This window comes from Pleurodeles waltl, chromosome 5, assembly GCF_031143425.1.
Source record: "Pleurodeles waltl isolate 20211129_DDA chromosome 5, aPleWal1.hap1.20221129, whole genome shotgun sequence".
Lineage (NCBI taxonomy): Eukaryota > Metazoa > Chordata > Amphibia > Caudata > Salamandridae > Pleurodeles > Pleurodeles waltl.
The window spans coordinates 13,809,715-13,832,571 of NC_090444.1; the positions used below are offsets into that span (position 1 = coordinate 13,809,715).

General features: G+C 46.4%; 1 protein-coding gene across 2 annotated transcripts; it reads right to left on the minus strand.

Moving 5' to 3' along the window:
* Nucleotides 1-233: 233 nt before the first annotated feature.
* On the minus strand, nt 234-22,569 carry LOC138295271 (zinc finger protein 850-like). 2 transcript variants are annotated; one of them, XM_069233461.1, is made up of 2 exons: nt 22,395-22,569; nt 234-8,440 (listed from the first exon to the last, which is right to left on the minus strand). In XM_069233461.1, the coding sequence occupies exon 2, from the start codon at nt 8,019-8,021 to the stop codon at nt 5,745-5,747; it is 2,277 nt and encodes a 758-aa protein (XP_069089562.1). In that variant the 5' UTR covers nt 8,022-8,440; nt 22,395-22,569; the 3' UTR covers nt 234-5,744. The 2 variants fall into 2 exon arrangements, with proteins under 2 accessions (XP_069089562.1, XP_069089563.1); XM_069233462.1 differs by lacking the exon at nt 22,395-22,569 and adding an exon at nt 21,213-21,633.
* Nucleotides 22,570-22,857: the final 288 nt, after the last annotated feature.

Consider the following 22,857-nt stretch of genomic DNA (forward strand, 5'->3'; position numbering starts at 1 on the left):
TACTAGTAACTAATAACAAAGAGTCGTAAACTTAAACTTTTGGGCTAAACTTGGACCAAAAGTGCAAATTTACCTTTGTGAATCGGACCCAGTGTGTTTATGGTTTAGAAGTGGTATTGCGCTTATGTATGTAACCAACACAATCTTTTCCTAGGTACAGTGCTCTGATTCTTTTGGGTCATCTTCGCACTTTATGAAACCCTCTAAATAAAAATGAAGAAATCATTATAGAAAAGATCGCAATTTAATTAATTTCTGCCACATTCATATCACTGCAAGACACCAAAGGGGGTACTAGACCATTTACTCACATTAGAAGAAACTAAAGGGGTACACAACCAGGTACTCATATTTTATGTGGCTAAGGGGTGGGTACACATTGATGACATTTCTAGTCCATCTCCATGGCGTCTTTACATAAATTTGCTGTTTGAGTCATCTCATTAACCCCCTACAATTTTTCCCCAACGGTGGCCACAGAGTTTATAATTTTTGGAGCAAGGCTCGTGGAGAGATAAAACCTTTGCTTTGTCTTTCCCTATTCAGGAAAACAGATTTATTTATTTGTTTTGTTTCTACTGTGTGGGCATAGCCTGAATGGACATTAGAGAGCGTTAAAAACTTAAGAAACTATTTACATTGTAAGGTATAAAAAAGGTTACAGTGTTCAAACAACTAAGATTGCAGTCAGTACTTTCAGCAGATATTCATTATATGACTGATCAGCACGTTAAGAAAATATATTGTACAGAAGCAGGAAGAGTACAATTGTTGCCTACACGTGATATAGGAGATTGTAATCACTGCTCTAAGTAGAGGCCTCCTATTCACAGGTTGTCCAGCAAACTGTCCTGCAAAGTCTGTACAAATGGTGGCAGCTCCTGTCCCACATGAAACCATAAACCGGATGCACACAAACTTCGGGGGCTACAATCCTCTAAGGCCAGTGGCATCTGACTTCAAACCAACCCCAAAACTCCACTTGTCCTCCCCCAGACAGTGTTGTTAATAAAAGAAATAAAATGTCAACAATAAACAGCAAGAACATAAGATACTAGATAACACACAATGTCCCCAAAACTGTGAATACGAGCCCTAGAGGGCCGTGCAGAACAAATCCTACATAAATTAGTAAATAGGCAGAGCCAGATCTTATCATTAGGAAGCCAAAATAGTCCTTATACAATAGTAGACTGGGAACAGGCAAAGAAATCTGGCTGTTGCTTTATGTAACATCTGCATTCTGTTGAAGTTTCATGCTCTCTGGAGTTTGCACATTGTCACCTCTGTGGGAAAGGGAAAAGTTGTCCTGGGACCTTTCTGTTCCTTTGTTTCACATTTTGTTCAGGTATTTCATTCCCCCTATATCCGTCTGCAGGTGTGGTTTTTTTGACGTAGCAACTGATGACTGTTTCAAATGAAAGACTTTTCAATCAGTACATCTTAAACCCTGGTAGTCTTTTCATGCCTCAGAGTTTCTGGTAGGAAATGCTCTTTCACATTTATAATATTGAAATGGCTTCTCCCTGGTATATAATTTCGGATCAATAGTAAGCTATTTCTTTGTAAAGGATGACTTGTCACACTGAAGACAGATACAGTTTCTCCCTGGAATGCATGTTGACACATTAGGTTCCTCCTGTAAAAAAATGCTTTGCAGGAAAAGGTTGTATCTGCCAATATGACTATCTGATCAGCACCTGGTCACATTGATTGCATCAGTTACTTCCCAACGTGGATTTTTAGATGCTGCATTAATAGTCCCTTTGTAATGATTGCTTTGTCATATTTAGTATATTCCTATGGGGTCGCTCCTGTGTGGGGGACACATATCCCACTAGTAATGACTTTCCATGTTTGTATTAACTTTGCAAAGGATGCCATGCCACATTGAGTGCAGTGATATGCATTCTCCATCATCATGACTTTCTCCTCTATCTTGGCTTACTGTTGTATCAGAAGGGCCTTGCAGATAAATAAATTGTCACATTCAGTACATTTATATGGTTCTCCCCAGGGTGGAGTTTCCAATAGTACATTAGTTGTGCCCTTCTTATAAATGCCTTGTCACTTTCTGTACATTCATATGGTTACCTCATTAAATACACTTTGCCATTCTACAGGAACTCACCCCAGGTTCTGCCATGCCACCTCGGACTTCATCGCTCGCTCGCCACAGCCTCTGAACACTACATATTCTTAGCAGATCTCAACTTCCACATGGACGACCTTAAAGATGACAGCACTGACCACATTATAGAAGGCATGAGCAACATCGGCCTCCACAAACTCGTTACTGACCCAACACACATCACAAGGCACACGTTTGACCCCATCTTCACCTCCAGTGAAAGAATAAATTAAGGCCACGTCACAGAACTCACCTGGACCAACCACTCCATTGTCCACTTCATCATCACAGGGCACAACACCAAGAAAACCAAAGCCAAACCACGCAAGGCACCTCAGCACAACTGGAAGACTGTCTCAGAGGATAACTGAAACAACACACTTCATGCCAACCAGCAGAGTTCCCGACCTGAAACAGGCCATCAGGAATTCCTCGGACTGGATTACAGACTGCGTTGACGGTCACCCCCACCAAGTCAACCAAGATCAGAAGATCCTCAAAGACTGTCAACTGATTTACTCCGTAACTTCAGAACTCTAAATGAGAATGTCATTGGCTAGAAAGAATATGGCGCACCAGTAAGGAGCCAGAGTAGTGCACCTCATTCAGGACATCGATCAAGCAGTACCACCTCCTCCTTAAAGAAGCGAAGAAAAGCGCACTCACACGCCACATAGGGAACCAGCTCAAACTGCAGCAAGGAGCTCTTTGCCATCATTATGGAATTCAGCAACCAGGTGGCCACTGAGAATATCATCAATCCCTCCCAGGATCTGTACGACACACTCACTGACTACTTTCACAACAAGATCGTAGTCATCTACAGGGGCATCGAACCTCAGCTCTCCGCCAATGACAGCCTCACACACTCTGACACTAACCCTGACCTCAGACTCACTACCTGGAACCTCCTCTCCATGAAAGATACCACCCCCATCATGAACTCCATGCACTCTGGGGCACCCACCGAACCAACGCCCCACCTTATCGTCAACCTCAGGAGCAAGAAGATCAGCTCGAGCACAAACTTCCTGACCACATCCATCGCCATGGCCTCCTTCGTGGAACAGTGGAAACACAAAGAAGTGAAACCCCTCCTGAAAAACCCTTTGGCAGACCCAGAACAACTGAGGAACTACCGACCGATATCTGCTCTCGTTCCCAGCCAAAGTCCTCAAGACGACGATCAACAGTCAGTTGACTAGACACCTGGAGCACAACAACCTCCTGAACTCCTCCCAGTCCAACTTTCAAACCAATCACAGCACGGATACCATCCTGATAGCAGCCGATGACAACATCAGAGCCCTCTTGAGTCTTGGTGAGACTGCACCCCTCATCCTCCCCGACCTCTCGGACACGGTCTCCCACCAGATCCTGATCAACAGGCCCCACCACATCAGAATCAAAGGAGATGCCCTCAAATGGATCACCTCCTACCTTACCGGAAGAATTCAGAAAATCTGATTCCCTCCCTACTCCTTGAAGCCCAAGAACATCATCTGTGGCATCCCACAAAGATCCTCCCTCCGCTTCACCCTCTTCAACACTTGCATGACCCCTTGCCCCCCAGCCAACATCATCAAATCACCCGGGATGAAGATCATCTCATATGCCGACAACACCCATTCTTTGTCAAAAGCCTCACCACCTCCAGAGGCAACTTGCATAGGTGCATGGCCAATGTCACCAATTGGCTGAAGCGCAACTGCCTCAAACTGAACACAGACAAGACGCAAGTCTTCATCTTCGGTAACTACATCTCTTCTTGAAGCAACACATGGTGCCTGGCAGAAATTGGACCCTCCCTCACCCCTATCAACCACACATGTAACATCAGCATTGTCCTGGACAACAATCTCTCCATTAAGAAGCAAATCAACACAATCTCCACCGCCTGCTTCCTCATACTGCATATGCTCCACAAGATCGTCAGATGGCTCCCCGCCAGCACCAGACAATTAATCACCCAGGCCCTTGTGATCAGCGGGTTTGACTACTAGAACACTCTGTACTTAGGATTCACCGCTCACCTCCAGCGACGACTGCAGACAAAACAGAACTCAGCAACAAGGCTAGTCCTCGACCTCCCGAAGCAGACCTACATCACTCCCCACCTCAGGAAACTCCACTGTCTCCCAGCCCAGAAGAGATGCAAGTTCAAGATACTACCCACGTTTACAAGGCACTCCACAAGGAAGGACTGGCCTATATCAACAAATGCTTATTCTTTCACCAGACACCTGCATTGCGCCTCCCTCTTCCTCACTTACACTCCTAGAGTCAGACACTGTAAGCACAGTGGCTTCTTCTTCTTCCACCTGGTCACAAAGATCTGTAACAAACGTCCCCTGCACCTGGGATCCACCTCATCGTTGCATCTGTTCAGGAAAGGACTCAAAACTTGGCTGTTCAATGGATTGGTACCTCCTTACATCACCTCCTCCCCCAGTGCCTTGAGACCCTTTCGGGTGACTTGCCATGCTTCATAAATACTTATTGATTGATTCTGTACATTCACATAGATTTTCCCTAATGGGGACTTTCTAATGTTGTTTTAACTCTACCTTGCTAATAAATGCCTCGCCACGGTCAGTGCAGTCTTCAGGGTGGACTTTTGATGTTGCATTAACTTTATTTCTTATGATTGCATTGTCACATTCAGAACATTTATATAATTTCTCTTCCATGTGAACATTATGTCATTTTAAATTTTGTTTTGTATAAAATCCCTAATCGCACTCTGTACATTAAAATGGTTTCTCCTTCATGTGGATTTTTTGAAGCTACATTAGCTTATTCTTCCTGCAGAAGACTTTATAACATTCTGTGCGTACTTAGGATTTCTCTCCATGTGGATTGTCTGATGTTGCTTTGGCCCTCCATTCGTTATAAATGTTTTGTGAGATTCAATACATTGATATGGTCTCTCCCGGTGTGGACTTTCTGATGTTGTTTTAGGTTCCCATTTATTCTAAATGCCTTATCACATTCAGAGCAGTTAAATGGTCTCTGTATAGTGTGGACTTTCTGATGTTGCTTTAGCATTCCATTTGTTATAAATCCCTTCTTGATATGGTCTCTTCCCAGTGTGGATTTTCTGATGTTGCTTTAGATTTCCACTAGTTATAAATGATTTGTCACACTCTGTACATTGATATGGTTTCTCCCCAGTGTGGATTTTCTGATGTCGTTTTAGCTCTCCATTTGTTATAAATGATTAGTCACATTCTGTACATTGATATGGTTTCTCCCTAGTGTGGATTTTCTGATGTCGTTTTAGCTCTCCATTTGTTATAAATGATTTGTCACACTCTGTACATTGATATGGTTTCTCCCGAGTGGATTTTCCGGTGTTGCTTTAGCTTCCAAATTCTAATAAATGCTTTGTCACATTCTGTACATTGATATGGTCGCTTCCCAGTGTGGATTTTCTGATGTTGCTTTAGATTTCCACTAGTTATAAATCCTTTGTCACATTCTGTACATTGATATGGTTTCTCCCCGGTGTGGATTTTCTGATGTCGCTTTAGATTTTCATTAGTTAAAAATGCTTTCTCACATTCTGTACATTGATATGGTCTCTCCCCTGTGTGGACTTTCTGAAATTGTTTTAGGTACCCATTTGTTCTAAAGGCCTTGCCACATTCAGAGCAGTTAAACGGTCTCTAGTGTGGATTTTCTGATGTCGTTTTAGCTCTCCATTTGTTATAAATCCCTTGTCACATTGTGTACAATGATATGGTCTCTTCCCAGTGTGGATTTTCTGATGTAGCTTTAGCCTTCCATTACAAATAAATGCTTTGTCACATTCTGTACATTGATATGGTTTCTCCCCAGTGTGGATTTTCTGATGTAGCTTCATCGCTCCATTTGTTATAAATCCCTTGTCACATTGTGTACATTGATATGGCTTCTCCCCAGTGTGGATCATCTGATGTTTCTTTAGCGCCCAATTTGTAATAAATTCTTTGCCACATTCTGTACATTTATATTGTTTCTCCCCAGTGTGGATTTTCTGATGTAGCTTCAGCCCTCCATTTGTTATAAATCCCTTGTCACATTGTGTACATTGATATGGCTTCTCCCCAGTGTGGATCATCTGATGTTTCTTTAGCGCCCAATTTGTAATAAATGCTTTGTCACATTCTGTACATTGATATTGTTTCTCCCCAGTGTGGATTTTCTGATGTAGCTTCAGCGCTCCATTTGTTATAAATCCCTTGGCACATTCTGTACATTGATATAGTCCCTCCCCAGTGTGGATTTTCTGATGTCGCATTAGCTCTCCATTTGTTATAAATCCCTTGTCACATTGTGTACATTGATATGGCTTCTCCCCAGTGTGGATTATCTGATGTTTCTTTAGCTCCCAATTTGTAATAAATGCTTTGCCACATTCTGTACATTGATATGGTTTCTCCCCAGTGTGGATTTTCTGATGTAGCTTCAGCTCTACATTTGTTATAAATCCCTTGGCACATTCTGTACATTGATATGGTTTCTCCCCAGTGTGGATTTTCTGATGTCGTTTTAGCTCTCCATTTACAATAAATGCTTTACCACATTCTGTACATTGATATGGTTTCTCCCCAGTGTGGATTTTCTGATGTCGTTTTAGCTCTCCATTTGTTATAAATGATTTGTCACACTCTGTACATTGATATGGTTTCTCCCCAGTGTGGATTTTCTGATGTCGTTTTAGCTCTCTATTTGTTCTAAATGCTTTGTCACATTCTGTACATTGATATGGTTTCTCCCCGGTGTGGATTTTCTGATGTTGCTTTAGACCTCCATTTCTTTTAAATGCCTGGTCACATTCAGAGCATTCATATGGTTTCTCCCCAGTGTGGATTTCCTGATGTGGCTTTAGACTTCCATTAGTTAAAAATGCTTTCTCCCATTCTGTGCATTCATGGGGCTTCTCCCCAGTGTGGATTTTCCGGTGTTGCTTTAGCTTCCCATTTGTAATAAATGCTTTGTCACATTCAGAGCATTCATAGGGTTTCTCCCCAGTGTGGATTTTCTGATGTAGCTTCAGCGCTCCATTTGTTTTAAATGCCTTGTCACATTCTGTACATTGATATGGTTTCTCCCCAGTGTGGATTTTCTGATGTTGCTTTAGATTTCCATTTGTTATAAATGCCTTGTCACACTCAGTGCATTCATAGGGTCTCTCCCCAGTGTGGATTTTCTGGTGTTGCGATACTTGTCGATTGGTAGTAAACACCTTGTCGCATTCTGTGCATTTGTACAGTTTTTCACCAGTGTGAATGTGTTGATGAGACTTTAGCGTCTGCTTCCTTCTGAACACTTTATTACATTCTGTACATTCATACAGGTTCTCCTCAGTGTGGACTTTGCAATGACGCTTTAGATTATATTTCCATCTGAACACTTTATTACATACAGAACATTTATATGGTTTTTCCTCAGTGTGGACATTTTGATGGTGCTTCAGCTCTCCATATGTTATGAATGCCTTGTCACATTCTGTACATTGATATGGTTTCTCCCCAGTGTGGATTTTCCTGTGCTGCTTTAGCCTTCCAATAAAAATAAATGCTTTGTCACATTCTGTACATTGATATGGTTTCTCCCCAGTGTGGATTTTCTGATGTCGTTTTAGCTGTTTATCAGTTTTAAATGCTTTGTGACATTCATTGCATTCATGTGGTTTCTCCCCAGTGTGGACGTTCTGATGTTGTGTTAGGTGTCCATTGGTAATAAATCCCTTGTCACATTCTGTAAATTCATACGGTTTCTCCCCAGTGTAGATCTTTTGATGCTGATTTAGATTAGTCTTCTGCCCGCACACTTTATTACATTCTGTACTTTGATATGGTTTCTCCTCGACGTGGACACTCTGATGCTGCATTAGGTTGTTCATTACAAAGAACACTTTGCCACACTCAGTCCATCGATATGGTGTTTCTCCAGTATGAAGTTTCTGATGTCTCTCTTGCTCTTTCTCTGCCTAATAAATGTGTTGCCACATTCTAGATATTCATACGGTTTCTGTCCTGTGTGTTCTTTCTGATACCAGGTTAGCTCTTCCTTCGTGATGAGCACCTCATCAGACTTGCTTCAGTATATCCGTGTGTCAGGTCTTCAGTGTAAATCGTCTGATGTCTGAGAGCCAAGTACAGACCTCATTGGGCAGTTTGGGTTTTCTGCTCTAGAAGACGACTTTGGCGAGGCTTTAGCCTTGAAGGGAAGAGATTTCGAGGTATTCTGTTTGTACATCACTTCCTACATAAGTAAAGCTCAATGTATTTAAATTTTCATGTATTACTGTATTTATTTCACCTGTTACAATAAGAAAAAGAAACACTGAATAAGCTTAAATGAAGAATCCACCACAAAAATCCATTGGCATTTAATGAGACATTTAATTGTCCATATAGACAAGTACGCTGAAGAAATTCTAGATTACACTTTCAATGTAAAGATGCAATAGGCAGAGTAAGGGCATACGATCCTTCCGTGATCTCCTTCTAGCGAGGAGTGTGGACTCAAGGAGTAACCAAGACACCAGAGAAGGTTCCTTGTTCAGTGTGTGAGACCCTCTCCCCAACACGCTACAATGTTAAATCCATAGCGACAAGATGTCTCCCTTCTTATCAATGGAATGCTTCCTATCATCACACGGCCTAACACATAATACAAGATGGAGCCTTTGCAGTGAATGGACCATGCAACATAGAGCAATAATGGCAGGAAACATAAGCAACTGCTGCAAGGGAGCCCTTTATACTATCAGAGAGCCTGGGATAGAACCCGGGCAGGTAATCCGAGCATCTTCTACATAGTGTAACTCCAGAGATCCGAGGCTCGGAGCAGAGCTACACAAGGAAAAGGAGGTTTACAACCATTTTAAGCACACATTGGGAAAGTAAATAACATCAGAAAAAAGAAAAACAAAAGGTGCATTGATGTGGATACTGTTGAATCCTCCAGTAGGCATTCAGATGTTTATCCACAAATGTGCACACCTGCAGAATGACACATGCACCACTTTCCGTTTTTTGTCTGAAGTTAGGCAAGCCCTTTTATTTTGTAAAAATTACCTGTACAACATACTTAAAGTGGCTTTTAGCTCTCCATCCATTGGTCTGCTGTTGTGCCATTTACATTTTGCTTCCGCCCACTACAGAATACGGCACTGGGTTCTGAGTCCGCCTACTTCAGCCACTGACTAACTTCACTTTGAGTGACTGCATTTTACTCTTTCACAAGGAGGTAGTTCCCTTCAGTGCCAGTGTTTTGGTTTGTACTTAATAATTACGTTAGCGCTGCCTTTGTGTTTAGAGGCTCGTGTGATAGCAGGACGCTTTCTACCAGCTCTTCACAGCAACAGGGCACATTCCACATTTATCAGTTCCTGACTCCTGACAATGATGCTTTAAATTCCTTTTGGAGCTGCCTTTGTGTATTCGATTGCTGCTATATTAGAGTTTATCAGAAGGTGTCCATTTGCATCTATTCTTTATAAAGTAAGTCACTTTTTAGAATGCACCCAATGAAGTACATTTATACCTGCAATCCTGTATGTATTTTAATTGAAGACTATTGCTGTGCTTGTAAACCAGCTAAATCTGTATGTCTCGCAAGTTTGCTTTCACTGCTTGTTTGTCGTGCTTATATAGATATTTAACTATTATATTCAATACAGTCAACCATCCAGCATTACTGGAGACACTCAATAACCGCACCGGTATCAATGGTAATATCCTGAGATCATTCTCAACAAATATAAATCCACAGCCGTCTCTCGAAGCCTGCACCAGTTCCACAAGGAGTACCTCAAGGTTTAATCCTCTCTCCAGCCCCATGTAATCTCCCCTTGCGGCTGACCCTCACAGTTATTCTGACCCACTGTAATGATATTTGTGTTTTTACCACTGACTCCACGTTGCACTTAGCCTAGCAGCACACCGTCACATTAGTGACCACCAGCTTCATTTCGCCTATTGACTTTATTTTAGCATTAGCCACCGCCACGTTAAAAGCTGGAAGTAATTTTCCACATTGTACAACGTGCTCATGTTTTTATTCTACTTGTTTGCGTGTTCTTTTCCACCACGGGCTTAGGCTGAGAAGAATTTACTAGGACGGTTGTTTTGATTAAGGGCACCTTGTGATTTTGGCCAAATCACGACTTGTTCTTTTCAAAGCTAGCCTAAAGTAACCAGCATTTTCTGAATAATAAACTTATGAGGAGGGAGTTTCTGGAATTCTCCTCTCTTGCTTGTTCAAAGCATAAGAGGCCGAGACCAGATGGACCGGAGAGAGTGATTCAGATCTCAGACATGCTCAGGATGCTGAGGTGTGTCATCCTTCCCGTGAGGATAATTGATCTCTCTCTCTCTCCTCAATCTGATGCTGATAGAAGGGAGATGAAGCAGATGTGCCCATGCCTCATGGTGATGCATACTTTTTAATTCTTGTTATCTGCTTTGCATTGTGATGTATATACATATAGATACATGTGTTTGCTGTGTATATTGCAGTGGAGAACCATTTGGACATGTTTTCATTTCAATGCTGTGACCATTTGTAAATGTGTGCTTTCAGCATGCAAATCTCCCTTTTGAACCTTGCGTAGTGATATAATAAATGTCTTCTTTAGACTAAGGAGCACATTCCAGAGATTTTTGTCAGTGCATGAGTGTTTCAACTCGGTCATTAGTGAAGCAAAACACCCACCTGGACTTAAATATCACTGGTATGTGGATGACACACAATTCTACTACAAAGTAACATCACCCAGAGACATCAGGCATTTGATTCCACACTAAATAAGATACAAATACCGCAATAAAATCAAAAAAATGTATTCCCCCTGATGATCATAAGACCGTAGTACAATCCCTAGTCCTCCCGAAACTTGACTACGGCAACATCATCACTGGAACCCCGAAGACACTTTGCACATCCAAGAACAATTCTTAATGCCAGTACCAGATTCCTCACAGGAATTAAACGGTCTGACAACATCTCACCTGCACTCAAGAGCCTCAATTAGCTCCCCACTGAAGGAAGATGCATCTCAAAGACAGCGTGTATCACCCACACAGAGCTTCATACAAAGAACTCCAGATACCAAGAAACCAAACTATCGAGAGCCGGAAGAGTCCGGTACTGAAAAGCTCCAACTCACTTCTTCTCATACCTTCAAATCTGAAGAGGGAATCCTCCCAGGCGTGTTCTCTCTCTCTCAGGAAATGTTCAGAGGATTTGGAACTCATTCCCTGAGGACCTCCGCAGAAACCCCTCCCTTTTCTTGCTTCAAACAGGACCTCAATTCTTTACTGCTTAACAACTCAACTTGCCCACAAGCTGATCCACGTTTCCCAAAGATCCAACCCCCAGCGACACGATCCTCCAATGGGGGCACCTGACTCATGCAGGTTGTAATCTGTCACTTACGTCATTACCTTAATGCTGTATTGTTATTTACTTTTTATTGTTTGACTACCCTAATGCTGTATTGTTATGTACGTTTTATTGTCTGACTACCTTAATGTTGTATTTTTATTTACTTTTTATTGTCTGACTACCTTAATGTTGTATTTTTATTTACTTTTTATTGTCTGACTACCTTAATGTTGTATTCTTATTTACTTTTTATTGTCTGACTACCTTAATGCTGTATTGTTATTTACTTTTTCTTGACTGTGACTACCTTAACCCATTCGCTGCCAGGCGTCTCCCCCACCCCCCATACAGTGCTGAGCCTTTTTTGGCTGTTTGGAGCAGTTTGCGCTTAGGCCCTCATAACTTTTTGTCCACATAAGCTATCCACACCTAATCTGCATCTTTTTTTCCCACATCCAGGGATTCTAAAGGTGCCCAGAGTTTGTGGGTTCCCTTGGAGGAGACCAAGAAATTAGCCAACATACAACTAAAATGTGTTTTTGTTTAAAAAGAAAAATGAGGGTAAAGGGCCGCGGAAGAAGGCTTGTGTTTTTTCCCCTGAAAATGGCATCAACAAAGGGTTTGTAGTGCTACAATCATCATATTCCAAGCTTTCAGGAACAGGCAGATTTGAATCAGAAAACCCAATTTTTCAACACAATTTTGGCATTTTACTGGAACATACCCCATTTTTTAAACTATTTTTTGTGCTTTTAGCCTCCTTCCAGTTATTGACAGAAATAGGTGTGAAAGCAATGCTGGATCGCGGAGAGGTAAACATTTCTGAAAAGTAGACAAAATTCTGAACTCAGCAAAGGGTCAGTTGTGTAGATCCTTCATGGCAGATTTTCAAAAGTAATATACTGTTACGTCTGCTGGACCCTTCTAGTTGTGGGGGGTATATAGGTCTTGTATATTCATCTAGAACCCAAGGCACCCAAAGGAAGGAGGCTGAAGCACAAAAAATAGTAAAAATTGAGTATATCCCAGTAAAATGCCAAAACTTTGTTGAAAAATCAGGTTTTCTGATTCAACTTTGCCTGTTCCTGAAAGTTTAGATTAGTTTAGGTAATTTGTAAAGCGCATGGCTACCCGAAGGCCTCCCAGCGCTGAAAGGTAAGTGACAGCTCAGAACAGGAAACCCAAGAAAAGAACTATGATGAAAGGTCTTCAATTTTTTTACGAAATGTAGTTCCAAGGTTCTTGTCGGAGTTCTAGGGGAAGGGAATTCCAAAGATGAGCTGCTTTAACATAAAAAAGAGTTACCTCCCCATGAAGATCTCCTGAATCGAGAGATATGAACTAGCAGGGCAGTAGAAGATCTCAGAGTCCTTGTAGGAACGTACAATGAGGTGTTTTGCCTAAGAAATGTTGGGCCTTTATTATGAAGGGCTTTGTGTGTCATGCATAGGGCCTTAAAGTTCATCCGATGTCTTATGGGTAGCCAGTGAAGGGAGACTAAAGCAGGCTTAGCTGATAGATATCTAGGTATGTTTATGAGTAATCTTGCGGCCGCATTTTGCACAACCTGCAGTCTCCTTATCACATAGCCAGGAGAGCTAGGAAAGAGGGAATTGCCATAGTCCAGTCGTGACAATATCAGGGCCTGGATAAGAATTCTCCTGGCAAGAGGAGGCAGGAGGTTAAGAATTTTCCTTAAGGTTCTTAAGAGGCAAAAACATGATGAAGCAATCTTTTGAGATTGCTGCTCCATCGTAAGGCGACGGTCTAGCCAGAAGCCTAGACTCTTTATATGATCCTTAGGGAGCGGAAGATTGTTAAAATCTTCTGGAAGTAGTGCTGGGAAGTTAGAGGGGGCACAGTTACCCACAATCATTACTTCTGACTTTCCATCATTAAGTTTAGGTTTGGACTGAGTCATCCATTTGGCTACATCTGCCAAACAGAGTGAAAGGTTCGTATGAGAAGGACCCTTGACGTTAGAGAGTGACACTACTAACTGTGTGTCATCAGCATATGAGACCACAGAAAGGCCGTGGAGTTCCACGACTTTGGCTAAAGAAGAGAGATAGATATTAAAAAGTGTAGGGCTCAGCGAGGAGCCCTGAGGGACACCACATGTAAGGGAGAGTGTTTTAGACAGAAACGAGCGGTCAAGGACTTGAAAGGTTCTGCCTTTCAGGAATGATGAAAACCAGCTCAGTACTGTGCCTTCTAATCCTATAGCAGAAAGTCTTTGAAGGAGGATGTTATGGTCTACAGTGTCAAATGCGGCACTGAGATCTAAAAGGATGATGGCTGCATGTCCACCGTGATCTAACAATTGGCGGGTGCTTTCTGAGAATGCTAGTACAGTTGATTCTGTCCTGTGCTGCGGCCTGAATCCCATTTGAGAAGAGTTCAGAAGTTCATGGTCTTCAAGAAAACATGTCAACTGAGTATTGACATGCTTTTCCATATTCTTAGCCAGAATCAGAAAAGAACAATAGGCCTGTAGATGCTTAGCAATGTGGGGTCGAGCTTAGGTTTTTTCAGTAAGGGTTTGACCACGGCATGTTTAAGGGATTGGGGCATAAATCCTGAGGTTAAGAAGTGGTTAAGAATATTTGTCAGAGGAGGAGATATTATATTGGAGGCCAGTGCTAGAATAGAGGGAGGAGCAGGGTCAAGGGGAGATCCTGATTTTATATTGTGGGCATAGTTAGTAACAAGCGCCTCTGTCAGAGGCTGAAAGACTGCACATGGAACCGGTGAAGGCTGGATGCTAATATACGGGTCACCGTGGCCAGAAATGACCGGAAAGAAGGAGTAGATATCAGTGATCTTTTCCTGAAAGAATTCTGCCAGATTGTTACTATGATCAATAGAAAGCTGGGAAGATGGTGATGTTAGCACCACAACCCCTTTGTTGATGCCTGTAGGAAGCTGGCTCTGTATATACTATATCAAAATGAGATATAGGGGCTGATTCTAACCCCGGCGGTCTTCGACCGCCGGGGCGAGGGTCGGCGGGAGCACCGCCGACAGGCCGGCGGTGCCCCGCAGGGCATTCTGACCGCGGCGCTTTGGCCGCGGTCAGAAAGGGTAAACCGGCGGTCTCCCGCCGGTTTACCGCTGCCCTCAGAATCCCCCATGGCGGCGCAGCTTGCTGCGCCGCCATGGGGGATTCTGACCCCCCCTACCGCCATCCTGTTCATGGCGGGAAAGCCGCCATGAACAGGATGGCGGTAGGGGGGGTCGCGGGGCCCCTGGGGGCCCCTGCCGTGCCCATGCCAATGGCATGGGCACGGCAGGGGCCCCCGTAAGAGGGCCCGCAAGGTATTTCAGTGTCTGCCTTGCAGACACTGAAATACGCGACGGGTGCTACTGCACCCGTCGCACCTTCCCACTCCGCCGGCTCGATTACGAGCCGGCATCCTCGTGGGAAGGGAGTTTTTCCCTGGGCTGGCGGGCGGTCTTTTGGAGACCGCCCGCCAGCCCAGGGAAAAACTCATAATACCCTCCGCGGTCTTCTGACCGCGGAGCGGTATTATGGGGGCGGAATTCTGGCGGGCGGCCTCCGCCGCCCGCCAGAATTAGAATCACCCCCATAGTGTGCACAGAGTTCAAGGGTTCCCCTTAGAGGTTGATAGTGGCAATAATAGATAATACTGATGCTCTATTTGTGGTAGTGTGGTCAAGCAGTAGGCTTATCAGAGGACAGTGTTAAGCATTTGCTGTACACACACAAGCAATAAGTGAAAACATACACTCAAAGACTTAACTCCAGGCCAATAGTTGTTTATATAGAAAAATATATTTAGTTATTTTATTTCTAAAACCACAAGATTCAGATTTCAGGTAAGTACATTAGATGAAAGGTACTATATATATATATATATATATATATATATATAGTTAGAACTTTGAACCAAAACAGTAATGTACACAGTTTTTCATAAAATGCAATACGTTATTTTAAAAGTGGACACTGCAATTTTCAACAGTCCCTGTGGGAGGTAAGTACAGTTTAGTTATTACAGTAAGTAAAGCACTTACAAGTTCAGTCTCCGGGGCCTAGGTAGCCCACCGTTGGGGATTCAAGTCAACCCCAAACACCCACCACCAGCAAAACAGTCCGATCAGGTGCAGAGGTCAAAGAGGAGACAAAATAACATGGGCGCCTATGGAGACAGGAGGGATGCTCTGGTTCCGGTCTGCTAACAGGTAAATACCTGTGTCCTCGGGGGCAAATCAGGGGGGTTTGGTAGAGTACTGAGGGGGCATCAAGTAGGCACACAAACCACACCCTCAGCGGCACAAGGGCAGCCAGGTGCAGTGGGCAAACAGGGCACCGGGTTTGCAATAGGATTCAATGGAGGGACCTGGGCGTCACTCAGACGTTGCAGACAGGACACAGTGGGGCTTCTCGGGCCAACCACCAACTGGGCTAGGGTGAGGGCTGCTTGCTGGTCACTGCTGCACCAGTGGTCGGTTTCTCACGGGCCTGGGGGCTGCGGATGCAGTGCTTTTCCAGGTGTCGGATATCTTCGTCCAGGGCAGTCGCGGTCAGGGGGGTCCTCGGAATTCCCTCTACAGGCATTGTCGTGGGGCTGCAGAGAGGTCAACCCAGGATGGACACGTCATCGGAGTCACCTGGGGGTACTCTCTGGGTCGTTGGTTTCTCTGGATACGGGCCAGGGGCAGAGTGGTGGGGACTCACGCTTCTGGAGTGAGGTGAGAGTCCCTTTAAAGATTGTTTCTTCTTTCTTGGTTGGACAGGTCCGCTGTCCACGTGAGTTCTTGACCCTTCTTGGGTGCAGAGTAGTCCTCTGAGTCTCAGAGGTCGTTGGGCCCGCAGGATGCATCGCAGGTGCAGGTTCTCTGAAGTAGGAGACAGGCCGGTAGGGCTGGGGCCCAAGCAGTTGTCTTCCTTCTTCTCTGCTGGGTTTTCAGCTAGGCAGTCCTTCTTCGTAGGTCATAAGGAATCTGATTTCCTGGGTTCAGGGTCTCCCCTAAATACTGAATTTAGGGGTGTGTTAGGGTCACAGGGCATTAGCCAATGGCTACTGTCCTTGAGGGTGGCTACACCCTCCTTGTGCTCCCTCCCTCTGGGGAGGGAAGCACATCCCTATCCCTATAGGAGGATTTTCTGAGGATGGCGTCACTTCAGCTCTGGTCACCTTAGGGGTGGAACTGGCTGAGAGGGTGACTCCTCCTTGTTTTTCTCATTATCTCCCCCGACTTGCCACCAAAAGTGGGGGCTGTGTCCAGGGGGACGGGCATCTCCACTAGCTGGAGTGCACTGGGTCACTGTAACACCAGGCTTGAGCCTTTGAGGCTCAACGCCAGGTGTTACAGTTCCTGCAGGAGAAGGTGTGTAGCAACTCCACCCAGTGCAGGATTTGTTTCTGGTCACAGAGTGCACAAAGCTGTCTGCATGTGGCAGGCTGGCAGAAACTGGTCAGCCTAGTTCTAGTAGTTTGGCTAACATACAGGGGGCATCTCTAAGATACCCTCTGTGTGCGTTTTTCAATAAATCCCACACTGACATCAGTGTGGGTTTATTGTGCTGAGAAGTTTGATACCAAACTTCTCAGTATTCAGTGTAGCCATTATGGAACTGTGGAGTTAGTTTTTGACAAACTCCCAGACCATATGCTCAGTATGGCTACCCTGCACTTACAATGTCTAAGAATTGACTTAGACAATGTAGGGGCATAGTGCTCGTGCAGCTATGCCCTCACCTGTGGTATAGTGCACCCTGCCTTAGGGCTGTACGGCCTGTTAGAGGGGTGACTTACCTATGCCACAGGCTGTGGGTTGTGGGCATGGCGCTCTGAGGGGAGTGCCATGTCGACTTAGTCTTTTTCTTCCCACCAGCACACACAAGCTGAGAGGCAGTGTGCATGTGCTGAGTGAGGGGTCCCCAAGGTGGCATAATACATGCTGCAGCCCTTAGAGACCTTCCATTGCCACAGGGCCCTTGGTACCAGTTACAAGGGACTTATCTGTGTGCCAGGGCTGTGCCAATTGTGGAGACAAAGGTACAGTTTTAGGGAAAGAACACTGGTGCTGGGGCCTGGTTAGCAGGGTCCCAGCACGCTTCCAATCAAACTGGTATCAACAAAAGGCAAAACGTTAGAGAGTAATCATGCCAACAGTGGCATTTTCCTACAATGCCATTTTCAGGGGGAAAAACACAAGCTTTCTTCTGCAGCCCTTTGCCCCCATTTAAAAAACAAAAACAAGTGCTTCCGAGTGCTGCGAATATTGTAGAATGGTGTTTATAATGCTTATAACAGCCGCTAGATGACAGCATAATAAAAATAGCATTTGTAAGAAACATGGCCCTGTTACCATGCAGTTAGCACCTAGAGAGCATAACCACATAAAAACAGAATGGCAGAAATGAAGGCAGTGGAACCATATAATTAGCCCCTAGAAGGCATAGTACATTGCACATTTTCAAGGATTGCAGGCCTACCGCAATGATATTACAAACAAGACTCTTAAAACAGAAACGAGCCTCAGATGTAAAACAAAAGTTCCAGCCATGAGAGAGCTTAAATAAACACTGAATGTGGGGGGGTTATTTTGGAGGTCTCCACTAACCTAGTGTGGGGACTCACAGTTGACCTAGACAGAAAGAGTGTGTTGTGCTGAATGTTTTGGTGGAGGTCCCATTATCCCAGACCCACCACAGGCTGAGATATGATGAAAAATGGTTTGAAAAAAGAAAGAATCCCCCTCAAAGGATTATGGGGCGAGTTACGTTGACTGTAATGCTCAGAACAGCCCCTAAAGAACACAAAGAGGGCATTAGCACATGAAAACAGAATGGCAGAAAATAATGCAGAGCAGCCACATATTTAGCCCTAGAGAGCATAGTGCATTACACATTTTCAGGGCTAGCAGGCCTACTGCAATGATACTACGAATAAGACCCTTAATACAGAATCTACTTTCAGCTGCAAAACTTCCAGCCATGAGAGAGCTTAAAAAGACACAGAATGGTGGGAGGGGTTATTATTTTGGGTCCCCACTAACTTAGTGTGGAGGCCCAGAGATGACCGAGACAGAAAGACCAGGTCGTGATGAATGGTTTGGGAGTGGTCCCATTGTCCTAGGACCACCACCGGCTGAGTTATGGGCAAAAATGTTAAAAGTAATACCTTGCAAAGCATTATGGGCCAAGTTTCCCCGAGTGCAGTGAGTGTTGTAGTATCAGCTATTGGGAAGGAGAGGGGGAAACAGAAGGGGGAGGAAGGGGGCAAAGGGGGAGAGGGGGAGGCAGAGGGTAGCGAGGGGTGAAAGCGTGGAGATGGATGAGAGGAAGTATGGGGGAGAGGGGGCCAAGGGGCCGGGGAGCAGATTTTTAAAGCTCTCTCCAGCCCAAAGCCAACCAAAAAGTAGTCCCTATGTAGCCCAATGCTGCTACTCCTAGGAAGGAGGGGCAGGGGCGGAGTCAAGCAGTAAATGGAGATTTGTGCCCGGACCCTTCCGCAGAGGGGGTGGGCGCAGAATGTCTGCTCCTGCTAACTGCTTACTTTCTCTCTGAGTCCTCATGGGGGGGCATTTTCAGGGAGCTGAAGCTCGACCTGGGGGTACTGGGGGGCTTTACTTGACACTAGTTACATTACACAAGGGCACATTATTCATTTATTTTATGCACAGGGCAATTAAGTGATCTGCCCAGGATCACAGGATGTTGAGCCAGCGCCGAGACTGGATCCTGACTCCCCAGTTCTAAGTCAGCAGCTCTGGAGAATTGTAAGCAAAGTTGACAAAGGAGATTGTTAATGTGAGGAGCTGAGATTTCTTTCCATGGACTCGGTTACCTTCCTCCCCCCTGGAAACTGTCCAACAAACTGTGGATTAAACAAGCAGGGCTTTCATGCTGGCAAATCACAGGGTCCTGCGCCCACAAAGTGGATTTAAATGGCGTCGAGGCGCTATCTGCCGCGCTGTATAATAAAGGTTTATGTTGTGAAACTCCCATTGTTCAGGGAAGCTTCTGTAAGTGCAGATGTGGGGGGAGGAGGGGAGGGGGCTGCTGAAATGCAGGTGACCCCGCTGCACTTCTAAAGTTTCTTCACTTCTCACCTTGCAGGGTCTCCGAGCTCAGGGGTACAACCCACAAAAGACTGATCCTGTAACCCACACACATTTCTAAATTCCAGCCCAATATGCTAAAAGTAGCAGAAAGTCATTTATAAAACAGACCAATATTTACCAATCCACAACACCGGGAAAAATGTGGCCCCACTGTGCGTGACCCGGACCAACCTGGCCCCTTCCCAGGACAGAGGTCACTTTTATACCAATATAGCCCAGTGTCAGGGGTCACCGGCCTGAGACCCCCGGGAGGGGTCGGGGAGAAGGAACCCAGTCACCGTTTTTATTCCACTAATTACACTGTAAACAGGAGGAGGGAGCAAACCCCCTCACTCAGTGACTTCCCGGCTCCGACCCTCCCACCCCGATAACTCACCCGCAGCAGATCACACGGCGACAAGTCACTCACCCGCAGCAGATCACACGGCCACAACTCACTCACCTGCAGCAGATCACACGGCGACAACTCACTCACCTGCAGCAGATCACACGGCGACAACTCACTTACCCGCAGCAGATCACACGGCCACAACTCACTCATCTGCAGCAGATCACACGGCGACAACTCACTCACCCGCAGCAGATCACACGGCGACAACTCACTCACCTGCAGCAGATCACACGGCCACAACTCACTCACCTGCAGCAGATCACACGGCCACAACTCACTCACCCGCAGCAGATCACACGGCCACAACTCACTCACCTGCAGCAGATCACACGGTGACAACTCACTCGCCTGCAGCAGATCACACGGCTACAACTCACCTGCAGCAGATCACACGGCGACAACTCACTCTCCCGCAGCAGATCACACGGCGACAACTCACTCACCCGCAGCAGATCACACGGTGACAACTCACTCACCTGCAGCAGATCACACAGCGACAACTCACTCACCTGCAGCAGATCACACGGCCACAACTCACTCACATGCAGCAGATCACACAGCGACAACTCACCTGCAGCAGATCACACGGCGACAGCTCACTCACCTGCAGCAGATCACACGGAGACAACTCACCTGCAGCAGATCACACGGCCACAACTCACTCACCTGCAGCAGATCACACGGCCACAACTCACTCACATGCAGCAGATCACACGGCCACAACTCACTCACATGCAGCAGATCACACGGCGACAACTCACTCACCTGCAGCAGATCACACGGCGACAACTCACTCACCTGCAGCAGATCACACGGAGACAACTCACCTGCAGCAGATCACACGGCCACAACTCACTCACCTGCAGCAGATCACACGGGAACAACTCACCCGCAGCAGATCACACAGCGACAACTCACTAACCTGCAGCAGATCACACGGGGACAACTCACCTGCAGCAGATCACACGGCCACAACTCACCTGCAGCAGATCACACGGCGACAACTCACCCGCAGCAGATCACACTGTGAGAACTCACCTGCAGCAGATCACACGGCCACAACTCACCTGCAGCAGATCACACGGCCACAACTCACCTGCAGCAGATCACACGGTGAGACCTCACCTGCAGCAGATCACACGGCCACAACTCACCTGCAGCAAATCACACGGCGAGACCTCACCTGCAGCAGATCACACGGCCACAACTCACCTGCAGCAGATCACACGGCGCGCTCCCTTCACATGGCACTTCTGGGTGATAATAATTCACTGTCTGTGCCCATTCAGGGCTTGTGTGGTCGCCACCACCTCTGCCATTAGCAGGGACCGCGGAAGTGCTTCATCTAGTGGGGGTGGTCTGCACCCCCAATTACCCCTACCAGAGGGATGGTGAAAGGATGCAGGAGGGAGGGATAGAAGGCGCTATGCTCTCTCCCTCCTCACACAATAAATGTGACCTCCCCCCAGATCTGTGGTGCAGCCTCCTGTAGAGATGAGTGAAGTACCTCCCACACCTGGTGCTTGCACCCCGGTCCTGGCTGCACCCCCTCACAGCTGGTCCCTGCACCCCTGTCCTGGCTGCACCCCCTCACAGCTGGTCCCTGCACCCCTGTCCTGGCTGCACCCCCACACCTGGTCCTTGCACCCCTGCCCCGGCTGTACCCCCACACCTGGTCCTTGCACCCCTGTCCTGACTGCACCCCGACACCTGGTAACTGCACCACTGTCCTGGCTGCACCCCCCACCTAGTGCTTGCACCCCTGTCCTGGCTGCACACTCCCCCCCCCCCCCCCCAGTGCTTGCACCCCTGTCCTGGCTGCACCTCCCCTGCCCCCCAACACCCGATGCTTGCCCCCGTGTCCTGGCTGCACCCTCTCACACCTGGTGTTTGCCCCCTGTCCTGGCTGCACCCCCACACCTGGTCCCTGCACCCCTGTCCTGGCTGCACCCCCACACCTGGTGCTTGCGCCCCTGTCCTGGCTGCACCCCCTCACAGCTGGTGCTTGCTCCCCTTTCCTGGCTGCACCCCTTAGACTACATACAACTCTTCCCACCATTCCTGGGCCCTTCCCTTCTTCCAACGCCTCTTTCCTGCCCCCTCCCTGCAGAACCCCCACCCCCAACAAATTCCTGCGGGAGGGGCTGTTATTCTTTTCTCCCCCTCCCTCCCTCTAAGCACAGTCCAGAATCTGGACCTCGTCACCCCCAAATCTGACACAGCCTCGCCCCACGGCCATGTAAACCCTCCTCCTCTGAAGAAATATTCCTCTTGTAAAGCGCGTCAGCAGCTTTCGGTAATGTTAGCGCTATATGATTGTGCACAAATGTATACATTAATAAAAAACCCTGTAACTCTTCTGGCCGCCCCCATTCGTGCCCCCTGCGGACTCACCCTCCTGCCCCCTCCACGAATGCTTCAGATGGGGGCTGTTATAGTTATCGTTCCCCAGGAGCTCCTCTCTTCACATGTAGTGCTTCGCAGCGCTCTGCTGTGGGAGGGGCCATCTAGAGGGCCTGGGAGGGGGCAGGAGCCCCCACTGAGGCCTGGCTACCCGTGTCTGCATGGGGGTCTCTTGGAACCACCCCCGGCTCCGTTTCTGCCATTTGTAAGTAGATAGGCGAATGGTAGATGAAACTACAGGCCCCAGAATGCAACTTTTAATAGAAAGGGTGCATTACAAATCCTACAGTGTTGTGTGTGTATTTTTGAAGACCTACGGACAGCGAAGGATGACTGAAAATGGGGGTGATGAGTGGTGGGTGGGGGCTCCCTTGGACGTAAGAGGCGGGGGAGGGGGGCAGAGGGGAGTATGTGGCCCCCAACCCCAGAGCACACTGTACAATGCACTGCATTT